Source organism: Emys orbicularis, chromosome 17, assembly GCF_028017835.1.
Source record: "Emys orbicularis isolate rEmyOrb1 chromosome 17, rEmyOrb1.hap1, whole genome shotgun sequence".
Taxonomy (NCBI): domain Eukaryota; kingdom Metazoa; phylum Chordata; order Testudines; family Emydidae; genus Emys; species Emys orbicularis.
In genome coordinates this window covers 26,410,119-26,432,060 of record NC_088699.1, presented here as the reverse complement: position 1 = coordinate 26,432,060, position 21,942 = coordinate 26,410,119, and the positions used below count along the sequence as shown (strand labels likewise).

Below are 21,942 nucleotides of genomic sequence, written 5' to 3'. Positions count from 1 at the left end.
CTGGGCAATGTGTCGCCTTATGGCCAGACTTATGGCAATAAAAACATCTTAGCTCCCTGGGTTCCCTTTTTGGGCCCCTCTTAGGGTTTGCCTACCATCCAAGTCTGGATCTAGCCCATTCTCCCTCCCTGGGAGGTCCCCTTCTGGGAGGGCCGGATTGGGGTCCACTTTGTGGCCATCTCCCTTGATTTTCCTCTCAGATCCAGGCCAGCTATCTGTATATTTTTTGTTCCATTTCCCAGCTATGGTCATATCTCTAGGATCTTGGTCTATTAACCATGATTTCAGGCCAGAGGGGCAGAATCAATAGAACTGTTCTAAACCCATTCATTCACCGGCCTCATTGACTCTGGTAACCCCTTACCCAGTTCCCCATTTTCTTACGTAACCCCTATTTTGAGCTGAAACCTCAGCATAGGTCATGTCCCCTTTTTTCTAAACTCCCCGAAACCTTTTCCTGTATGCGTCAGGGGTCAGTTTAAACTTTTGCAACAGAGCTTGTTTACATTGCTCATAATCTATATAGTCCTCTCTATCCAAAAGGGTGAAAATGTCTAAGGCTAGGTCTACACTGGGGGGGGGGGTGATTGAGTTAAGATACGCAAATTCAGCTACGCCAATAGCGTAGTTGAATTCGATGTATCCGAGCCGACTTACCCCGCTGTGACGACGGTGGCAAATCGACCGCCGCGGCTCCCCCGTCGACGGTGCTTACTCCTACCTGGGCTGGTGGAGTACACGCGTCAATTCGGGGATCGATTGTCGCGTCCCGACGAGACGCGATAATTCGATCCCCGAGAGATCGATTTCTACCTGCCGATCCAGGCGGGTAGTGAAGACAAGCCCTTAGACCTTTGTCCCTGACAGCAGTGGAGCCAGATACCAGACCATGTCTTTCTGCCCCACCTTGTTCTATTCACACCCCATTTCAAAAGCATTTAGAAACACACCCAGGTCATCCCACTCCTAAGGCGAGAAAATAATTTGGCATCTATGCCACCCACCATATGGGAATACAGGTGCACTTATCCTGAAACTGGGACACCAGGGATTCCATGTGTGTCCCCATTCCCTCTTCTAGTGTTCTGATTTTCACCACAATCACTAGGGCTCTGCTCTTAGATGCATTGAACAGTCCCTGAAATGTTGGAACGTATTGGATGCAGTGTTATCACATTTCAGACAGAGAAATGCCATCGAATTGAGAGTAAGGCCTCGCTTCGCTTGGCCAACTATATTTACACAACATATTGCTCTATGTGTACAACGTAGAGGGAGAGGGAAAGCTCTGGCATACATAGGTTCTTATATGGGCCTTCAACTACCTGAAGGGGGATTCCAAAGAGGATGGAGCTAGGCTGTTCTCAATGGTGGCAGATGATAGAACAAGGAGCAGTGGTCTCAAGTTGCAGTGGGGGAGGTCTAGGTTGGATATTAGGAATAGGATATTTGGCTATTAGCTGCCAAAATAGCTCAGTCAGGTGTGCGTTAGACTGAAGATCTAGAAGTCCCTGGTTCAAGTGCAAGCTTTAGTATGTTGTTGGAGGAGCGATAGCTCAGTGGTTTGAGCATTGGTCTGCTAAACCCAGGGTTGTGAGTTCAAGCCTTGAGGGGGGCCATTTAGGGATCTGGGGCAAAAATCTGTCTGGGGATTGGTCCTGCTTTGAGCAGGGGGTTGGTGGACTAGATGACCTCCTGAGGTCCTGTCCACCCCTGATATTCTATGAAAAACTAGGAAGTGGTGAAGCACTGGAATGGGTTCCCTAGGGAGGTGGTGGAATCTCCATCCTTCAAGGTTTTTAAGGCCTGGCTTGACAAAGCCCTGGCTGGGATGATTTAGTTGGGGTTGGTCCTGCTTTGAGCCCTAATCTTCTATGATACACTGGGGTGCTATAGCAGCATAGCTACAGTGCTGTAGCTATGCCTCTGTAACCCCATAGTGTAGACACAGACTACAGCCAGGGAAGGGGTTTTCCCATCATTTTAGGAGCTTCACCTCCCCAAGTGACTGTAGCTAGTTTGACCAATTCTTCTGTCAGTCTAGCTGCATCTACACTGGGGTTTATGTTGGCATAGTTACAGCACTTGGGGTGTGGATTTCGGCAAACTAAATTCTAAGTGCAGACCAGGCCTGAGTAACTTGTCCAGGGTCACCCAGGAAGTCTGTGGCAGTGCAGCACATTTAACACTGGCCCACACTTCCTCTCTATGTAGGATACTAAATATAAGCGTTGAGGAGGCCAAGGAGGAGGGGCCAGTAGTCACAACAGGAGATAACTAGGGCATGAACATCTGTTGTAGCTGTGTGGACAGGAAGAAAGGGCTGGATTTTTCCTACACTATGGAGGGAAATGCAGTGGGAATGTCTGTACATGAGGAGGGGGGTTTGAAGATGAATCCAAGGTTGTGAGCCTGAGAACCAGGGAGGATGGTGTCTGCTGTGGCAATGACGAATAGAGAGTTTTAGGGGAAACAATGCAAAGCAGGGTTGTGGCTATGTTTATCTTAGCTGGAGGATATGGCAGGGAAAGAGGACAAGACGAGGATCTGGGACAGGTCTGCAGAGGCAGCTCAGAGAACCACCAGCAGAGACCTGATGAGGAACGTTAACAGTTTACTGACATAGTTACAGGGTATTTCAGGGTTCTAAATGCACCATGGAGCCTGTGCTCTCAGGGGCGCATGGGGAGGGCAACCATTAGTGTTCTGGGTCTCCCAATGCACCTTGAGGAGTATGCCCCAGTACCAGGATGTGAGCCCTGGACATGGCGCTCTCTGCAAGGGGAAATGAGGTATTAATGGAAGGGGTGCCCGTTTGTTACGCACTGGTGGGGTGTCTGGTTCAGGAGCAACAAATACAGGATTCAGGTGAAGGATCAGGCTCAGCGGTTGAACAGGCCTGTGGAAGGCTGAATTCTGAGGCCAAGGATTTATCATGTGACCTGACAGCCATTCTTGTTACTGCCAGGCCAGGCTGGGGTGTCTGCATGTGCGGTTGGCATCATGTTTAATTGAAGTGGCGTTTTATCCCAGGAAAGCAGTCAGGAGGGCCTGGAGGAGTCTTGTGCAACTCCACCTTGTCCATTCTCCCAGAGACCCAAGAGCGGGATAGTCTCTACTGTGCATTGCTGGGTACTTTGTCTGGTCTCATTTAAATGGCTCAAGTCCTGGGGCTCCTGCTTCCCTCGGGGGATTGTTCCCCAGGTCCCTGGGTCTCCCTGACAGGAAGGAAGATTTTCCTGATATTCAGCCTAAATGTTCCCTTTCTTCATTTCATCCCACTTCTCCTTGGTCCAGCCCTGAGCCCTAACCTGATTAATTTCTGCCCCCCTGGTATTTATCCCCGTCACGTGTGCACAGATCACATTCCCTACCCCATGTGAAGTCATTTAGCTAAGATCTGCAAATCTAGTTTTTCACTCTTCCTGCAGTCCCTCCATTTTTGTTGCTTCTTCTCAGAGCTCCCTCCCAGTTGTCTGTGTTTATCTAGTTTTGGAGGTCCCGATTTGAATGCGATATTCCAGTGGCAGTTGAACCAGAGCCACAGAGAACCACTGACCTGTCCCCTACCTGGTCTGTGACGTGATGCCTCCAGGCCTTTCCCTGGGCTGGTCACGCTTACATTTCCTCTAATTGCTATCTGCTCTCACCCTGTATTCTCAGGCCAGGGTCTCTCCCCCTCTGATTACAGCCTTGCACCGGGGGATTCACTCATGTTTGTCACAATGGATCTCGTTCTGTTTCCTGGCCCTGTTTCTGGTCTCTCTGTTGCTCTTGCCTCCCACGCTGTGCCGTCTGCACCAACATTCTCTGTGTGTGCCTGGGAAAGGGCTGTGGCGTGGGCAGGGGCTGTTGTGCTTGTGCGGTTGGGGGTATTTTGGAGGGTGGGAGGGGCGCATGCATCGATCCGGGCACAGCGGAAGTTAGTGCTGTGTTAGGTCTCAGTGACATTGCTGCAAACTCCACCCAGGACCCTCCTTCACTGAGCTGTACTCAGGAATAATCCTCAGGGTTGGCACTTTTTGACCATAGATCCCCCCACCCCAAAGCTCCTCACCTCTGTAAGTATGTTGGTCCCCATTTTACAGGTGGGAAACTGAGGCACGGAAGTTAAGTGACTTGCCCTACATCACACAGTGAGTCGGTGGCAAAGCTAGGGATAGAAACCAGGACTCCTGTGTTCCAGTTCCTTCCCTTTTCCATTATGGCCTTATTGTTGTGGCACTACCTAGGCACCGAGATACATTTCCCAGCCTGGCTGAACTGACTCTCAGTGCAGGGTAACGACATCATGGGGAACTGACTGTCTGGCTTGAAAAGAATCCCAACCATTTCTGATCTCAGGCCCGGGCCATGAAGGGGAAGCTGCCTCTGGCCCTCCATGACATGCCTGTGATCAGGACCTGAGGTTTCCCTTTCCGAGTTTCGGGTGGCCGGCCAAGTGGCTCATCTGTCTCTTCAAGTCCCGCTCCCCAGCTCAGCTGCGCTCTCCTCCAGGAGTTGTTCCTGAAGGGGTAGGGCCGTCTTCAAGGGTGGATCAGGGAGCAAAGATCAGCCTGATGAACTTGACAAATGATTACGTGATAATTAATGTTGGGAAACAACATAAGGATAATTAAGCCCTAAATTCATCTCCCTCTTCTCTCCATGCTTCTAAGGGGGGCTCTGTGTCCTGCCACGGGGAGAGAGACTGGCACCATGTCCAGTGTGGGCATAGGGGATTCTTTAAAGCCTTTTGCGGAAGGGTGAGTTGCTGTCTCTTTAAGGGGTCAAAGTTCAGCACTTTTGGCAGTGACTGAGCCTGGGTAACCTTGGCCGGCTGGCACTGGCCAAGCACCCAGGAAATTCTGCAACTCAATTGGCTCGCCCGCTTGGCACTGGCAGGGTGTTTGCTTTGTAACTCTGGGGAAAGTTCAAATTCCCTGGTGATAGCAGATGCACCCCTCTGTGCACCTCTCTCCTGTCTGCCTGACACCCCACCCCCAACTCCACAGCCCTTGATGGGCACTCCGGTGAGCAGGTGGCACTCGCACCATCGGCACAGGAGCTGCCCCGGAGTATAACCCCACTGCACGGGTCCCACCGGCTTTGCACTGCCGCTGGCCATTTGCTCCTCCCTAGTGCACCTGCTCTTTCTCAGCCAGGGCCCCGGCTTATCACACCCTGGGCCAGGAAAGGCCCAGACAGAGCTGGGGGTGGCCATAAGCTGTTTGCTTTCTCACTGTCTTTTGTTCTTGTGTGGGGAGGAGCAGCATGGAACACGGAGAGACCCCACCACCCCTTCCCTAGTGTGTTCATAGAGAGTGAGGGGGGGTCCCAACTGTACATTATAACCTCCCCCTCCCCATAGCAGGGGCGATGGTGACAGACCATCCTAGGGGCTCACAGGCAGACACCTCACTGTGCCAGGACTGGGCAGCACCTCTGAGGAGGGGGAATCACAGGGAGCAGCCCCACCATGCAGCCAGCGGAGACTGAGCAGCGCTAGTGTGCCTGGCCTTCCAGGAAGGGTGCACTGCCAGGAGCTCCGTATGCTGGAGCCTCAGAAATCCCAGGGGTCTCCAGGCCTCCCTCCAGGAAGGGGTTCTAGACGCATGTGGTTCTTGCAGGATCCTGTCGCACCCTCTGTCAGTGACACAGCCGATGGCCCTGGGGACGCTATGCAGAACTGACCATAGACACCATAGGCCAGGTGTTCAGAAGGACACAGCATGGTGGGTGCACGCTGGATGCTGAGCTCTTCTGAAACTCGGCTCCAGGAGCCTAGGTCACAGGAAATAGATTTCAGGGGAGATCATGCAGGAGGAGAGTTTTGTAGATTTGAATGGACAAAGGAGAGAGCTGCAGGAGCAGCCTGCCTCAGGGCTCCCATCTTAATGTGTCTGGCGGGACAGACTTTGCTCCCATGACATTCCCATAGAGACACACCAGGATGGTGCCTTCTCAGGCCCCGTCAGGGTACTGCACGCGGGGGCAACTCTAGAAAGCTAGGGGGATGCTGGGAACAGCAGGGTGTGTTGTATAAAGAGAGGATCCACGCCTCCTGCTTCTACATCCTGTGCATGGGAGGAGTCTCTGGAGAAACCGAGCTCCACCCCCAAGAAATGGCTGTAGAATTCCTGCTGCAATGCCAGACAAAACATAGCCTCTCTTGCAAGGGACCTTTCCTGGGCTTGTCCCCAGAATCCTGAATGACATCCAGAAGCTAAAAGAATTCCAGTTCAGATCCCTGGCATCACGTGCTCACTGCAGCTCACTCCATTTAGGATGGGCACTAGCTGATTTTCCAGGGGAACTCTAAACTGAAGCCAGTGCAGTGACCCAGCCAGGAGCTAGACAAGGCAATGGAGAGCAGCAGAGTGGGCAAGGTGTCAGTCCATTGGGCAGCTATTGCTGGGAAGGAGTTTGGGGAACTGCTGCTAAGTGATAATCCAGGAGCAGCCAGGGATCCACTAAGACCCGATAGGGGTGAACACTTCTGGCAAAGGGCAGCACAACTGCTCAGTACCTGGGGCAGACACGGCGCTCTCCAGCTGTGCCACTCCACGCATGCACCGTCGCCCCAAGTCCTACGTCTTTCCAGTCCTCTCCAAGCGGGGATGCTGTGAGGTTGGCCCCAGCCAACTCTGAGTCTCCGAGGCTGGGGGAGGAGAAACACAACAAATTGCAGGCTCCCAAGGCAGGGGCTGCAGAGCTGAGCAGCAACAGCCCCAGGCACTCTGCTGCCCATAGGCCTCAGATTCTCCTTGCAGCCAGGGGTTCACATGGCCAACGAGCAGCTGCCCCGAGCCCTCTGGAGGGAGGAGCAAAAAGCCACTGGGGGGCCAGGCCTGTGACTGGGACAGCTGATGTGTTTAAAGAGCCCTGGCCCCAGCTGTACCATACCCCAGCCCTGAAGCCTGCCCTGCCCCAGCTGTCCCATACCCCCAGCCCAGAAGCCTGCTCTGCCCCAGACCCAGCTGTCCCATACGCCCAGCCCCGGAGCCTGCCCCTCCCTGGGCCTTGGCACACTCTTGCTGTGCACAAGCAGCCTGGAAGCCCCTGACTGAAGTTACACTTGGGGTAACCGCCCTGAACTCTGCTACCAGACATGGTCTCCCAGGGCTGTGGCCGCCCAGCTGCTCTCTGGGCTGGAAGGAGATGTGCTCTCCTGAGCCCAGGTGCATGGATTAGTGTAATGAGGCTGCCAGCACTGCAGGCCCATTAGGGGCACACAGCCACCACAACAAGCTGTAAAACAAACACGGCTGCCTCTGGGAGCCTGGATACGGGGCGAGAGGGTGCAGGCCAGGCCCTGGAAGCAGGGAGGGGAAGAGAAGGGAGGCAGAGAGCAGGCCTAGACCCAGGGGAGGCGGAGATGAGGGGGAGCTTTTGAAAAATCCTATCTGCAGATCACCACCAATGGAGCTGCACAGACCTTGGCAGCACTGAATGTGACACAGCCCAGTACTGTGTTCAGCCCCAGAGCAGTATGCAATCTCCGGCTGCCCTGTAGTTTCCTTTGGCTATGTACTAGGGTGACCAGATGTCCCGATTTTATAGGGACAGTCCTGATTTTTGGGTCTTTTTCTTATATAGGCTCCTATTACCCCCCACCCCCGTCCCGATTTTTCACGCTTGCCGTCTGGTCACCCTACTATGTACCCACATTGTGCAGTAGTGTACATGGGAGCTGTTAACAGCTGTCCTGCCCCACCCAGAAGTGGCTGCATTTCAGGGCCGGAGGAGGCGATACTATTCATCCCTTACCCAACTCCCAGGGTTTGTGAGGCACCATTACTGCTGGTTTATAAAGCCCTGGGAACTCCTCTGATGGACAGTGCTGCTAGGACCAGCCATCTCCCATCATAGAATCATAGAATCTCAGGGTTGGAAGGGACCTCAGGAGGTATCTAGTCCAACCCCCTGCTCAAAGCAGGACCAATCTCCTGCTTTGAGCAGGGGGTTGGACTAGATACCTAGCAGGGGAGGGATAGCTCAGTGGTTTGAGCATTGGCCTGCTAAACCCAGGGTTGAGAGCTCAATCCTTAAGGGAGCCACTTAGGGATCTGGGGCAAAATCAGTACTTGGTCCTGCTAGTGAAGGCAGGGGGCTGGACTCAATGACCTTTCAAGGTCCCTTCCAGTTCTAGGAGATAGGATATCTCCATTAATTTAATTTAAACCAATCTCACCCCATCCCTCTCCTGTGTATGTTTCAGTGGGAAGCTGGTGTCTCCGAAGTGGAAGAATTTCAAGGGTCTGAGGCTGCTTTGCCGGGATAAAATCCGCCTCAACAATGCTATCTGGAGAGCCTGGTACATCCAATGTGAGTACACAGCCCAGCTGCCCTGGGGCTGGGCCCTGAATCCTCCCTGTGCAGGCAAACCTATGGCTCCGAGAGCCTGGCCCTCGTCTGGGGGTCCAGGGGGAATGACTCTGGGAAGGGGGAGAATTCTCTCCCACGGTAGGGGAGGGGCAGATATTCACCCCGAGGGACTCAGAGGCGGTGGGTGGCTGAGTGAAAAGGGCAAGTCCTCTCCCTGGATGAGGTGAGGGAGGGGGCAAGTCCTGTCCCCAGGTGGGGGCAAGGCCTGTCCCTGGATGGCGTGGGGAGGGGCGACTAGACCCTGACTCTAGCCTCTTGTGGGCAGATGTGGAGCGGAGGAAGAGCCCCGTGTGTGGGTTTGTGACCCCCCTGGAGGGCTCCGAGGCGGAAGAGCACCGGAAACCCGAGGTACGTACACAAGCGCTCTTCCCAGCCACATTGGCGGGGGGTGGGGGAATAGATCTGGAGCCGCTTGCTGGGGTCTGGGCTGAGGGTCTCTACTGGTTTGGCTCTGACAGGCTGGGGGCAGTGATGGGGTGGTGGGAGTTGTTTCTGCAGTTCCCAGGGTCCAGTATTCAATGGCTTCTCTTTTGGCTGAGGAAAACCAGCCCTGAGGCCAAGCGCCCAGATGGGAGCCACATTGCACTCCCGCAGCTGGGGAAGGGGATATGTGTGTGTCAGGCCTCTCCCAGCAGGGGTCGCTGTGGGGAGGGGGCAGGAGCGCTGGCTGTGGGGGGAGCTCCCAGCTACGCCAGCCCAGCCTCTCCCGGCAGGGGTCGCTGTGGGGAGGGGGCAGGAGCGCTGGCTGTGGGGGGAGCTCCCAGCTACGCCAGCCCAGCCTCTCCCAGCAGGGGTCGCTGTGGGGAGGGGGCAGGAGCGCTGGCTGTGGGGGGAGCTCCCAGCTACGCCAGCCCAGCCTCTCCCAACAGGGGTTGCTGTGGGGAGGGGGCAGGAGCGCTGGCTGTGTGGGGAGCTCCCAGCTACGCCAGCCCAGCCTCTTCCAGCAGGCGGTCCTGTGGGGAGGGGGGAGGAGCACTGGCTGTGGGGGGAGCTCCCAGCTATGCCAACCCAGCTTTCCCCAGCAGGGGGTGCTGTGGGGAGGGGGGAGGAGTGCTGGCAGTGGGGGGAGCTCCCAGCTATGCCAGCCCAGCTTTCCCCAGCAGGGGGTGCTGTGGGGAGGTGGGGGAGGAGCGCTGGCTGTGGGGGGAGGTCCCTGCTATGCCAGCCCAGCTTTCCCCAGCAGGGGGTGCTGTGGGGAGGTGGGGGAGGATCGCTGGCTGTGGGGGGAGCTCCCAGCTACACCAGCCCAGCTTCCCCCAGCTGTGGGGAGGTGGGGGAGGAGCGCTGGCTGTGGGGGGAGCTCCCAGCTACACCAGCCCAGCCTCTCCCAGCAGGGGGTGCTGTGGGGATGGGGGAGGAGCACTGGTTGTGGCGGGAGCTAACACCCAGGTGCTTGCTGAGGGTGCCCGTGACCTATGTGCTGGCTGTGTCCTTGCTAGGCTGTCGTGTTGGAGGGGAACTACTGGAAGCGACGTATCGAGGTGGTGATGAAGGAGTATCACAAGTGGAGGATTTACTACAAGAAGCGGGTCAGCATCTCCCTTTCCCGCGGTGCTCATTGCTTTGGGGCTGTGAGGCCAGAGCGGGGCACTCGTGGGTGGCGGGGCCCAGACACTGTAGCACTGGGCATGCTTGACATGCACAGATCCTGAGCTGGCCCCTGACAGACAGTGGTGGCAGCTTGTTGGGAGGCTGAGGGCTGCACCTGTCGCTGTGTAGGGCGGATTGCAGATGCCCCCTTGTTTCTGATAGGGGGCAGGCCTCAGGTCTCAGCAGCCTGGCACAACTCACTCCCCAGACCTCACATGGCCTGGCTTGCCCGCAGCGGGATCCCCAGGGCTGCACTTTGCCAGGCTACCCACAGCGGGATCCCCGGGGCTGCGCTTCGCTGGGCGCTGATGGGCCTCGTTGCCCCCATCAGCCACCCCAGGAGCAGGTGACCTGGGACAGAGTGAAGGAGGAAAAATCAGCAACCAAAGGGTTCTGCAGAAATCTGCTGGCACCAGGCAGGGCGGTGATGGCACCTAGTGGTTGTCTTAGGTTCCTGGCACGTGACCTCTCTCCAGAATCTCCCATTTTGAAGTGTTGCAGTGGCTGGCTGCGTAAACCAGGAAGAGCAGCTGCTCTCCCGGGGGAAGGATCTCTCATTCCCTGCTGCTTACCTACTGGAGCCAGCGTTCCAGCAAGACAAGGGGAGGGCGCTGCCAGGCGTCTGTGATATCCCCTCTATTCCCCGGGCAGCCCTCTCATGATCCTGCTGGGGTTTGGCGGAGGGAGGATCAGAGCCTTTATAAAATAAATACAAATAAAAATGCCACTGCCACTTGGCCAGTGTGTGGGGTCATGGTCCTGGCCAATAATGGGAGGTTATCCATGCTGAGGGTGGCCAGAGTGTCTACTTTGGGGTGCCAGGGTCCAGATACCACCCTACAGCACTGCCCTCTCCCAGGGCACCCCACCCCTGGGCTGGAGACCACTGCAGTCTCATCAGCCCTGCCCAAAGGGAAGAGCCATGGTGCCCTTGTTCACCTCCCTTGTTGGCTGCTTGGGGTGCACTGCCAACCTCGCCCCAGCCTGGCTCCCCCATCAGGAGGAGGGGCTGACAAGCCATGTTTTTCGTGCAGCTTCGAAAGTCCAGCCGGGAGGGTGAGATCTCCAGCCCGAAGCAGGTGAGTGCCCTAAAGGGGTGAGGGACGGCCTTCTGCAGGAGGAAGTGGTGGGAGGAGTGGCACTCGCTCCGGATCCCCAGCATTGCCAACTCCCATGGTTTGATCACTTGTCTTGTGATACTTGGTGTTTTCTTAAAGCCCCAGCTGCTGGAATCTGGTGATTACACTAGCATCTCAGCCTTGGTGTCTTTTAAAAAGTAAGTTTCTAGCCCTCATGGCTGTGTGAAAACGCCGGAAAGTGCCTCCAGAAGGCTCAGATCCCAGAAGGCAGGTACCACATGCCCTGAATGCAGTGGTCTTTTCTAAAGGACTCCTGGCTTTTAAGCCAGTCTCATGATTTTTTGGGACCCAACTCTTTGGAGTTCTTGGGGCTGGAGATGCTGGCGCCTCATCTTCCGAGTTGGAATGTATGAAATTAACAGGATTCCTGGCAATGAAGGGTTAAATAAAGTCCTGGGCAGGTAAATATTCATTTGGTTAAAACCACTGAGCTGGCTTGATCGGCTAAGCCCCCTACACAGCACAGGGGTGCTGGCAGGGGAAGCATTTCTGCAGCTTCAGAGCTGCCTTTGGGAATGGTTTGAAGCCTGGCCAGCGCCCAGGGGCCAGCATGCCCCCCGGGACCCAGCTGGAGCACTGCTTCACCGCCTGGGCTGAATTCAGCTCCAAGAAATGGGATCTGAAATGGAGAGAAGAGTCCAGTTCCAGACTCCAGCCATCCTGCCCCCAGCTCCACCCTGCGTCTCCAAGCATGGCGTCCTTGCCACCACAAGCAGGGAAGAGACGTCCCTCAGCTGGCTGTACAAACCTGCCAGGTCTGGGAGCTGGAGCGAGAAATGGTAGAACTATGGCAGACCCCCATCGTGTCCCCCAAAAGAGGGGATTCAGGCCAGGCTCAGAGAGAGCTGGAGGCCTGAGTGTGTGACTGGGAGACACAGTGGCATTCAACAAGTGTCCTCCCTGGGCTGCCACGTCCCCATCTGTAAGTGGGGCTGTGAGGATGAAAGGAGACTTGTGTTGGTAAATGCAGACGTACAGCCCTACACATGGGCTAATTATGTTCCCCAGACTGGCTGGCTGTGGGTCAGAGGGGCTGCTCCTTGTCTGTAAATGTGGTCGGGAGAGGCCGGACAGACTGTATGTTTGTAGGCTGGGGGGCGGGGAGAGGAGTGATATTGTTCCATTTGCTGCCATGGTTGGATGAGAGCTGGGCCTGAGCTGCAAGATCTCCTGGACTTGGCCCTGTGGTTTGAGTTTGGGCCCTTCTGTGTCTGGAGTCAGGCGAATGTCGAGTGACCCTCACTCCAGCACTGATTCCTCTGGGTCCGGAGGGCGCTGCAACCAGCTCTGCAGGTCCAGATTGTCCCGTCCCACCCTGCAGCCCAGCTGCCTCCAGGAGGGCAGTGGCTGGCCAGACCCACACATTGGATGGCTTCACTAAGGCAAGGGAGGGGAAATGGTGGGATTCCCCCAATGCCCCAAAATTCCAGCTGGATGCATTTTGCTCTGACTATCCCAGACTCTCTGGGTTGAGACAGGGGATGTGATCTTGAATGAACCAGGAAAACTTTCTTCAGAGAGGGGTCTGGGGTACAGGAGCCGTGGCAGCCCCACCTGCTGGGGAAGGCTCTAGTACAAGAGTCATTTCCCATCGCGACATGCAGCCATTTCTGGGCTAGGCGAGGGCAACTGTTCCCCTGCGTAGCTACACCCCACGGCACTCTCGGGCAGGCAGCAAAGGACGGGTGTCAGATCAAACTGCAGGGGGATGGGATGGAGAGTGGCAGAAGGTCCTTGCCAGAGTTTGTGTGTGGCCAGGGCAGGGAGGTTAACAGCCCCCCACCCCCCGATTAAAGGCTCCCTGAGGACTGCAATGGCTGTGAGGGCAGAGGACCTGGAACCAGCACCAGCCACCCAGCACTATAGAGAAGGTGCTCTGTCAGAGCAGGAGAGGGGGCTGCCTGGTGGAGAGGGACCAGGGGAGGCCAGAGGCTGCCAGGGGAGAGGGGCCAGGGGAGGCCGGGGGCTGCCAGGGGAGAGGGGCTGGGCGGGTGCCCGGGGAGAGGGGCCAGGGGAGGCTGGGGGCTGCCAGGGGAGAGGGACCAGGGGGCTGCCAGGGGAGAGGGACCAGGGGAAAGGGTCTGGGCGGGTGCCCGGGGAGAGGGGCCGGGGGAGGCTGGGGGCACTCTGGTCCTGCCCTGCACTAGCCAGGCCCGGTCTCCAGAGCGATCGCCCCAGGGCGGCTCCTCCCAAAGCAGCAAGGTCAGGTTAATGAGGTGCCACAGGCAGTGCCCGCGCCCTTACCTCCAGCGCCCTGCCCCCACCCGGCAACCCATGAGCCATTCAGACGGGGCAGGGGCAGCGGCAGCACTTCCCATGCGTGCAGTGGAGCAAACGATACAGGGTGCTAGTCCCAGGAGCAATGGCCCAGCGCTAATAATAACAACATACACTTCCAGAGCACCTTCCTGCCAGGGGACCTCAGGGCTCCACTCAGTCACCACGGACATGCAGCCCCCTCTGGGGTGAAATGTGGCCGTTGTGTACCACTGCACAGCAAGCTAGAATGACAGGCGGAGAATGCCATGCCCTGCTGAAAGTGGGCGCAGTGTAAAGCCTGGAGTGGGAGCAGGCTAACATGCTGATTGATAGCCTCTTTGGTAGCCCCCCTCTCCCCCAGTGGCCAGGGCCATGGGCGTGTCTCAGGAGGTCAGTGGGAGAGGTGGGGCTGAGACAGGAGTGTTCCCTAGCAGCTGTTGTAAGAGCCCCAGTGGGGCAGAGTCCCAGGGAGGGCTTCAAGCTGCCAGTGCTTTACAATGGAGGGAGCAAAGTCACTACTGGCCCTGTAGGGAGGCAGCGTGGCCTAGAGGCTGGCACACTGGGCTGGGACTCAGGAGCCCTGGGTGCTATTCTCGCCTCTGCCACTGGGTGACCTTGGACAAGTCACATCCCTTCTCATGCCTCGGTTTTCCCATCTATAAAATGGGTATAATGACACTGGCCTCCTTTTCAGATGTGCTGAGATCCATGGCTGAAAGGTGTTGGATAGGGGCTGGAGTTTATTGTTAATATCTCCCCTTCCAGGGCAGTTCTCCCCTGCCACATCCTTCTGCCTGGCTGAGCCCTCCCTGGCCTGTGCAGGACAGGTTCTCTCCCTCCTGCTCCAGGGGCCCTGACATCTCAGCCCTCCCCTCCTGCCTGAGGGAAGGAGAATCTCCCACCAGAATGCAACACCCCCTCCTGGGCTTCTGGCTCCCCCAACCAGCAGGAAGAGGGGATCCAGCCCCCAGGGCAGGAGAGGGGGCTGCCCGGTGGAGAGGGACCAGGGGAGGCCAGAGGCTGCCAGGGGAGAGGGGCCAGGGGAGGCCGTGGGCTGCCAGGGGAGAGGGGCTGGGCGGGTGCCCGGGGAGAGGGGCCAGGGGAGGCTGGGGGCTGCCAGGGGAGAGGGACCAGGGGGCTGCCAGGGGAGAGGGACCAGGGAAGGTCGGGGGCTGCCAGGGGAGAGGGTCTGGGCGGGTGCCCGGGGAGAGGGGCCGGGGGAGGCTGGGGGCTGCCAGGGGAGAGGGGCTGGGCGGGTGCCCGGGGAGAGGGGCCAGGGGAGGCTGGAGGCTGCCAGGGGAGAGGGACCAGGGGAGGCCGGGGGCTGCCAGGGGAGAGGGTCTGGGCGGGTGCCCGGGGAGAGGGGCCGGGGGAGGCTGGGGGCTGCCAGGGGAGAGGGACCAGGGGGCTGCCAGGGGAGAGGGACCAGGGGAGGCCGGGGGCTGCCAGGGGAGAGGGTCTGGGCGGGTGCCCGGGGAGAGGGACCGGGAGAGGCTGGGGGCTGCCAGGGGAGAGGGGCTGGGCGGGTGCCCAGGGAGAGGTATCTGGGGGGGCTCCTTTGATGAACTGTCTCGTGCAGGATGAGGGTGTGTGGAAGCCATCGGAGAAATGGTGCAACCAGCTGTTCTCCAGCGTTGTGCCCATGCTGCTGGGGGATGAGAATGAGGAGGCCGGAGGGCGGCAGCTCTTTGACTTGGACAGCTTCCTCTCGGACATCTCAGACACACTCTTCACCATGACGCAGCCCCCCTGCTCCCACCAGACGCTCCCAGAAGACGGTACGTTCCTAGGACCATGTTCTCACCCATGAACCTCACCGGGGGGGTGTGTGGCTGAGGGGTTATGGGGGGCGGGGTCTTGCCCTAGTTGCATTAGCTTCTTCACGTTTTCTTAGCACCCACCCCCCCAAACGAGGCACTCTGGTCCTGCCCTGCACTAGCCAGGCCCGGTCTCCAGAGCGATCGCCCCAGGGCGGCTCCTCCCAAAGCAGCAAGGTCAGGTTAATGAGGTGCCACAGGCAGTGCCCGCGCCCTTACCTCCAGCGCCCTGCCCCCACCCGGCAACCCATGAGCCATTCAGACGGGGCAGGGGCAGCGGCAGCACTTCCCATGCGTGCAGTGGAGTAAACGATACAGGGTGCTAGTCCCAGGAGCAATGGCCCAGCGCTAATAATAACAACATACACTTCCAGAGCACCTTCCTGCCAGGGGACCTCAGGGCTCCACTCAGTCACCACGGACATGCAGCCCCCTCTGGGGTGAAATGTGGCCGTTGTGTACCACTGCACAGCAAGCTAGAATGACAGGCGGAGAATGCCATGCCCTGCTGAAAGTGGGCGCAGTGTAAAGCCTGGAGTGGGAGCAGGCTAACATGCTGATTGATAGCCTCTTTGGTAGCCCCCCTCTCCCCCAGTGGCCAGGGCCATGGGCGTGTCTCAGGAGGTCAGTGGGAGAGGTGGGGCTGAGACAGGAGTGTTCCCTAGCAGCTGTTGTAAGAGCCCCAGTGGGGCAGAGTCCCAGGGAGGGCTTCAAGCTGCCAGTGCTTTACAATGGAGGGAGCAAAGTCACTACTGGCCCTGTAGGGAGGCAGCGTGGCCTAGAGGCTGGCACACTGGGCTGGGACTCAGGAGCCCTGGGTGCTATTCTCGCCTCTACACTGGGTGACCTTGGACAAGTCACATCCCTTCTCATGCCTCGGTTTTCCCATCTATAAAATGGGTATAATGACACTGGCCTCCTTTTCAGATGTGCTGAGACCCATGGCTGAAAGGTGTTGGATAGGGGCTGGAGTTTATTGTTAATATCTCCCCTTCCAGGGCAGTTCTCCCCTGCCACATCCTTCTGCCTGGCTGAGCCCTCCCTGGCCTGTGCAGGACAGGTTCTCTCCCTCCTGCTCCAGGGGCCCTGACATCTCAGCCCTCCCCTCCTGCCTGAGGGAAGGAGAATCTCCCACCAGAATGCAACACCCCCTCCTGGGCTTCTGGCTCCCCCAACCAGCAGGAAGAGGGGATCCAGCCCCCAGGGCAGGGAAATGCCTCCCATCGCTTGTGCAGATGATGGAGGCTTCAGGCCATGGGGGGAACAGCAGAGGATTCTGGGGGGAGGGGGGCTGCCCAGTATTAGCGCTGGAGCAGATGAGTTCTCAGCTGCCCCCCTTCTACTGGCTAGTGGCACATTCTCTGCAAGGCCATGAGGCGAATGGTCTCCCAGGAGAGCCCGATAATGGGGCAGAGGCAGAGAGGCAGGGCAGGAGGCTACTTGAGGGCTAACAAGCTGGCAACAGTGAGCCAGGGAATGTAGGGCACAAGTGAAGGACTATGGGGAGCAGGAATCAGGGACCAGGGAAGGGGGAACTGATGGGCTTGTTCTGCCCTTTTGCAGCCTACACTGGGAACGCCGACATGATCCAGCCAGGCCTGACCCCACTGCAGCCAAATCTCGATGATTTTATGGAAATCTCAGGTAGGAGCCAGCCCTGGCAGAGGACCAGCTGTTTGCGAAAGCTGGATTTGTGCAGCGGGGATGGGGACGCGTGGCCCATCTCCCCACTGCCTCAGAGAGCTTAGCCACAGTGGGCTGGAGCTGAGTGCTGTCCCCTGGCCTGGCAACAGAGGGGGCTGACAAATGGCAGTGGGTAGAGCTGAACAGGGATCTGCGGGGCCCCTGGGATTTCACACCAGTGAGCTGAAGGAGGGGAAGCAGTGGCACTGTGGTGAAACAACCCAATGGTACTAAGCTGGGGGGAGTTGCAAACAGAACAAGGACGGATTATACAGCCGGTCCTGGGGAGCCGAGCTGCGCTGGGGCTGGAGGGCAGGAGGCCAGGTCCTGGGGAAATGAATTTCTCCAAATGTAGCTCTCTTTACAGGAATGTGAAACCACAAGGGGGTTTGGCTGCAGACAGAGGAAGGAAAACTCTCCCCGCAAGAAAGAGGAAATCTCTAGGGGGCGAGCAGCTTTCTGCTGTGCTGCCAGGGCTGGGGGCGGGATGGGGGAAGGAGCCTGGGGGGGATGGGAGGGAGCTTTCGGAGGGGTCCCCTCGTTGCCCCTGTAACTCCCCTGTCTGCCCCTGCACCCCTGGGCCATTGAAACAGCCTACGTCTGGCTGTATGGGGGCTGGGTCCCCCCAGCAGGACCCTCAGGGAACTCCCGGTCACCATGCATGGCTCAGGGCCCGGACAGAGGTGCAGCCCTGTGACAGCTGCCCCTTGCAGCTGAGAGGAAAGGAAGTGGGGTCCTGATGGTGGCCCCCAGGGTATCAGGTCCTGATGGGGCCGGGCAGTGATTTGCTGCCAGGGGAGGGCGGTGACTTAATGCGTATGGTAGCTGACCCCGCAGGGGGCTGTTCCTGCGTCCCCTGGGCAATGCCGTCCTCCCAGTGCTGCTCATGGAACCAGCCTCCTCATCTGGGGGTTGGGCTTGCAGGCGGGTCATGGGCCACCTGTGCAAGGGAGGGAGAAGGAAGGGGAGGGGGCGCATCCACTAGGTGCTGGGCTTCTCCATCACGCTCCAGCAGCTCAGCCCCCAACTCTGCCCCAGAGGGAGGGACGGTGAGGCCAGACTGGGCCACTGGGCTATGGGGCAATAGTAAATGGTGGACCCTGCCCCAAGATGCTTGCGCCACCAGCTCTGCAAAGGGGAACAGCCCAACCTGAGAGCAGGGGTGCAAGAGCTTCTAGGGGATAGGAGTCATGCGGAGGAGGCTAAGAGAGTGTGGGGGGGTGAGAAAATGCAGGAAAGAGTTTGCAGGGGGGAATCGGGACAGAGTCAAACCATGAAAGTTGGGCTAAAGGAAACCCAGCTCTAGAGACTGGTCAGGGAGAGCAGAGACGCCTGCTCACAGCACTGCAAACCGAGCTGGAGCGAGATGCTGAGCAGCACTGAGGAGAGGGGCAGGGAGCCAAGGGAGGAACACAAATGAGAGATACAGCTCAGGCCCCTCTGTACTTTTTTTGGCCGTGGGGCAGCCCCACCCAAGGCTCCAGCATGGCCCCTTGCCTTTGATGGGCCCAACCTGTCCCCAAACCAACCTGCAGCTTTGGGCTTCAGCTGAGGGGAGTGCCCTAGCTGTGAACGTGGAAGGTGCCCAGCCAGCACAACCTGCTGAGCTCAGCAGAGGTCGGTAAGGAGCTATGTAGAGGGCCAGTCACTTTGGCTGCACCGTATCTCGCAAACCAGGGGTGGCTGGGAGTCCTGTCCTAGTGGAATGGCCTGGGCATCACCACAGCTCTTGTGCCTGCAGCTTCATGTGGGCTCAGGGCTGACCTTTGCGGAGGCTGGTTGGCCTGGGCCTCCTGGAGCTCCACTGCCAGTATCCACTTCCCACTTTCCTCCTTGGGAGGAAACAAGTGACCTTGCATCATTTGGCTGCTGGCTGATGCAAGACCAGATGCTGGCAGAAAGCTAGGCTGGGACGGCAGACGTTAGCACAGCCTGTAGGTGCATTCCTGGGCCGCCCTCTGGACGAGCCAGACATGGAGGAAGTGAATGCAGATTCTGCACTCTTACACCACTTCCTGCAGCCCCGCTTGCTGGAGACACTGGGGATGCCCCACCTCTGGCCAGCACCCCCTAATTCATTTCCTACAGCACCCCCTGGGGGGAAAGGTCAGGACTGGAGCAGCTGGAAGCTCCCCACGGCCAGTGCTCCTGCAGCCAGGAGCTAGGGCTAGTGGGAAATTTTCTGCTGAAATTGTTTTTCGATGAAAAATCGGGTTTTCAGCAGAATGCTCCTGAAGACTGTCTGCTTTCCATGGAAAATTCCCACGTCACTGAGAAACAGAATTACCTCTGTTACACATGGCGCCATGGTGCCTCATGGGAATTGTCGTGTGCATGCCTCACACTTCCATTCTGACCCCATTGCTCACGCTGCACCATAGGCAGGGAACCTGAGATTCCTAGATTAGAAGGCCAGAAGGGATCCCTGGGATCTGACCTGTATAACACAGGCCAGAGACCTGCCCTGAATTAATTCCTGTTTGAACTAGAGCAGAGCTTTTAGAAAAACATCCCAGATGTAACAATTGTGAGTGCTCGAGAATCCACCATGACCCCTGGTAAATTGTTCCAAAGGTTAATTACCCTCATTATTAAACATTTGCACTTTATGTCTAGACTGAATTTGTCTAGCTTCCACCTCCAGTCATTTGATCTTGTTCTGCCTTTGTCTGCTAGATTGGAGAACTCACTAGCAAACTTTTATTCCCCATAGAAGTACCTAAAAACTATGGTCGATAGATTAAACTCCTTGAATGAAGGCAGGTTTTCCAAACCTTTAATCATTTTCATGGCTCTTCTCTGAACCCTCTCCAAATTATCAACATCCTTCTTGAGTGGTAGATGTCAGAACTGGACACAGTATTCCACCACTGCCAAATGCAGAGGTAAAATCACCTCTCTACTCATACTCGAGATGCCCCTGTTTGTACATCCCAGGATCACATTAGCCCTTTTGGCCACAGCGCACTGGGAGCTCATCTTCAGCTGATTGTCCACCATGACCCCCACATCTTTTTCTGAGTCACTGCTTCTCAGAGTCTCCTGTCCTGTAAAGTATGGCCTACATTCTGGGGTCCTAGATGTATGACTTTACATTTGGCCAAGTTAAATTGCATATTGTTTGCTGCATTCAGCTTACCAAGTGATCCAAATCACTGCATATCGGTGACCTGTCCTCTTCATTGTTTACCGTCCCCTCTATCTTTGTGTTGTCTGCAAAATTCATCAGGGATTATTTTGTTTTCTTCCATGTCACTGACAAAACTGTTAAATAGTGTAGGGCCAAGAACCAGTCCCTGCGGGACCCCACTGGAAACACACCTGCTTGATGGTGATTTCCCATTTACATTTACATTTTGAGCCCTATCAGTTAGCCAGTTTTTAATCCATTTAATGTGTGCCATGTTAATTTTGTATATTCTAATTTTTTAATCAAAATGCTTTGCAGTTCCAAGTCAAACACCTTACAGGACCCTAAGGATATTACATCAAGCGGAGTGCCCCAAGGGTCGGTCCTGGGGCCAGTTTTGTTCAATATCTTAATTAATGATCTGGAGGATGGTGTAGACTGCACCCTCAGCAAGTTTGCAGATGACACTAAACTGGAAGGAGTGGTAGATATGCTGGAGGTTAGGGATAGGATACAGAGGGACCTAGACAAATTAGAGGATTGGGCCAAAAGAAATCTGATGAGGTTTAACAAGGACAAGTGCAGAGTCCTGCACTTAGGACAGAAGAATCCCATGCACTGCTACAGACTAGGGACCGAATGGCTAGGCAGCAGTTCTGCAGAAAAGGACCTAGGGGTTACAGTGGATGAGAAGCTGGATATGAGTCGACAGTGTGCCCTTGTTACCAAGAAGGCTAACAGCATTTTGGGCTGTATAAGTAGGGGCATTTCCAGCAGATCGAGGGACGTGATCATTCCCCTCTATTCGGCATTGTTGAGGCCTCATCTGGAGTACTGTGTCCAGTTTTGGGCCCCACACTACAAGAAGGATGTGGAAAAATTGGAAAGAGTCCAGTGGAGGGCAACAAAAATGATTAGGGCGCTGGAGCACATGACTTATGAGGAGAGGCTGAGGGAATTGGGATTGTTCAGTCTGCAGAAGAGAAGAAAGAGGAGGGATTTGATAGCTGCTTTCAACTACCTGAAAGGGGGTTCCAAAGAGGATGGATCTAGACTGTTCTCAGTGGTACCAAATGACAGAACAAGGAGTAATAGTCTCAAGTTGCAGTGGGGGAAGTTTAGGTTAGATATTAGGGAAAACTTTTTCACTAGGAGGGTGGTGAAGCACTGGAATGGGTTACCTAGGGAGGTGGTGGAATCTCCTTCCTTAGAGGTTTTTAAGGTCAGGCTTGACAAAGCCCTGGCTGGGATGATTTAGTTGGGGATTGGTCCTGCTTTGAGCAGGGGGTTGGACTATATGACCTCCTGAGGTCCCTTCCAACCCTGATATTCTATGATTCTACATCAACACTATTACTTTTATCAACCAAACTTGTCATCTCATCAAAAGATGTCATTAGTTTGATGGGAGCTATTTTCCATAAACCCGTGCTGATTGGCATTAATTATATCACCCTCATTTACTTGTATATTAATCGAGTCCCAGATCAGCTATTCTATTATGTTGCCCAGAATTGATGTCAGACTGAGAGGCCTGTAATTACCTAGATCATCCCGTTTATCATTTTGAAATACACCTCTACCCCGATATAACGCGACCTGATATAACACAAATTCGGATATAACGCGGTAAAGCAGCGCTCTGGGGCGGCGGGGCTGCGCGCTCCAGTGGATCAAAGCAAGTTCAATATAATGCGGTTTCACCTATAATGCGGTAAGATTTTTTGGCTCCCGAGGACAGCGTTATATCGGGGTAGAGGTGTATTGGCCCAACATTCGCTTTCTTCCTGTCCTCTGGAACTTCCCCCAAGGCTCCTAGAGTTATTGAAAATCAACAGTAATGGTCCAGCGAGTTTCTTGGCCTGTGCCTTTAAAACTCTTGGATTACGTTATTTATCCCATCCTGCTGATTTAAAAATATCTGACTTTAGTAGTTTCTCTTTAACATACTCTTATG

At 56.1% G+C, this 21,942-nt stretch overlaps 1 protein-coding gene across 1 annotated transcript in view; it reads left to right on the top strand.

The window, feature by feature from the left end:
- MLXIPL (MLX interacting protein like) overlaps positions 1-21,942 on the top strand; it is a 65,486-nt gene that overhangs the window by 12,045 nt on the left and 31,499 nt on the right. The window contains exons 2-7 of the mRNA XM_065418402.1: positions 8,201-8,307; positions 8,633-8,715; positions 9,807-9,896; positions 10,992-11,036; positions 14,935-15,133; positions 16,736-16,816. Of these exons, the coding sequence (XP_065274474.1) occupies positions 8,201-8,307; positions 8,633-8,715; positions 9,807-9,896; positions 10,992-11,036; positions 14,935-15,133; positions 16,736-16,816 (605 nt within the window). The remainder of the gene's footprint in view (positions 1-8,200; positions 8,308-8,632; positions 8,716-9,806; positions 9,897-10,991; positions 11,037-14,934; positions 15,134-16,735; positions 16,817-21,942) is intronic.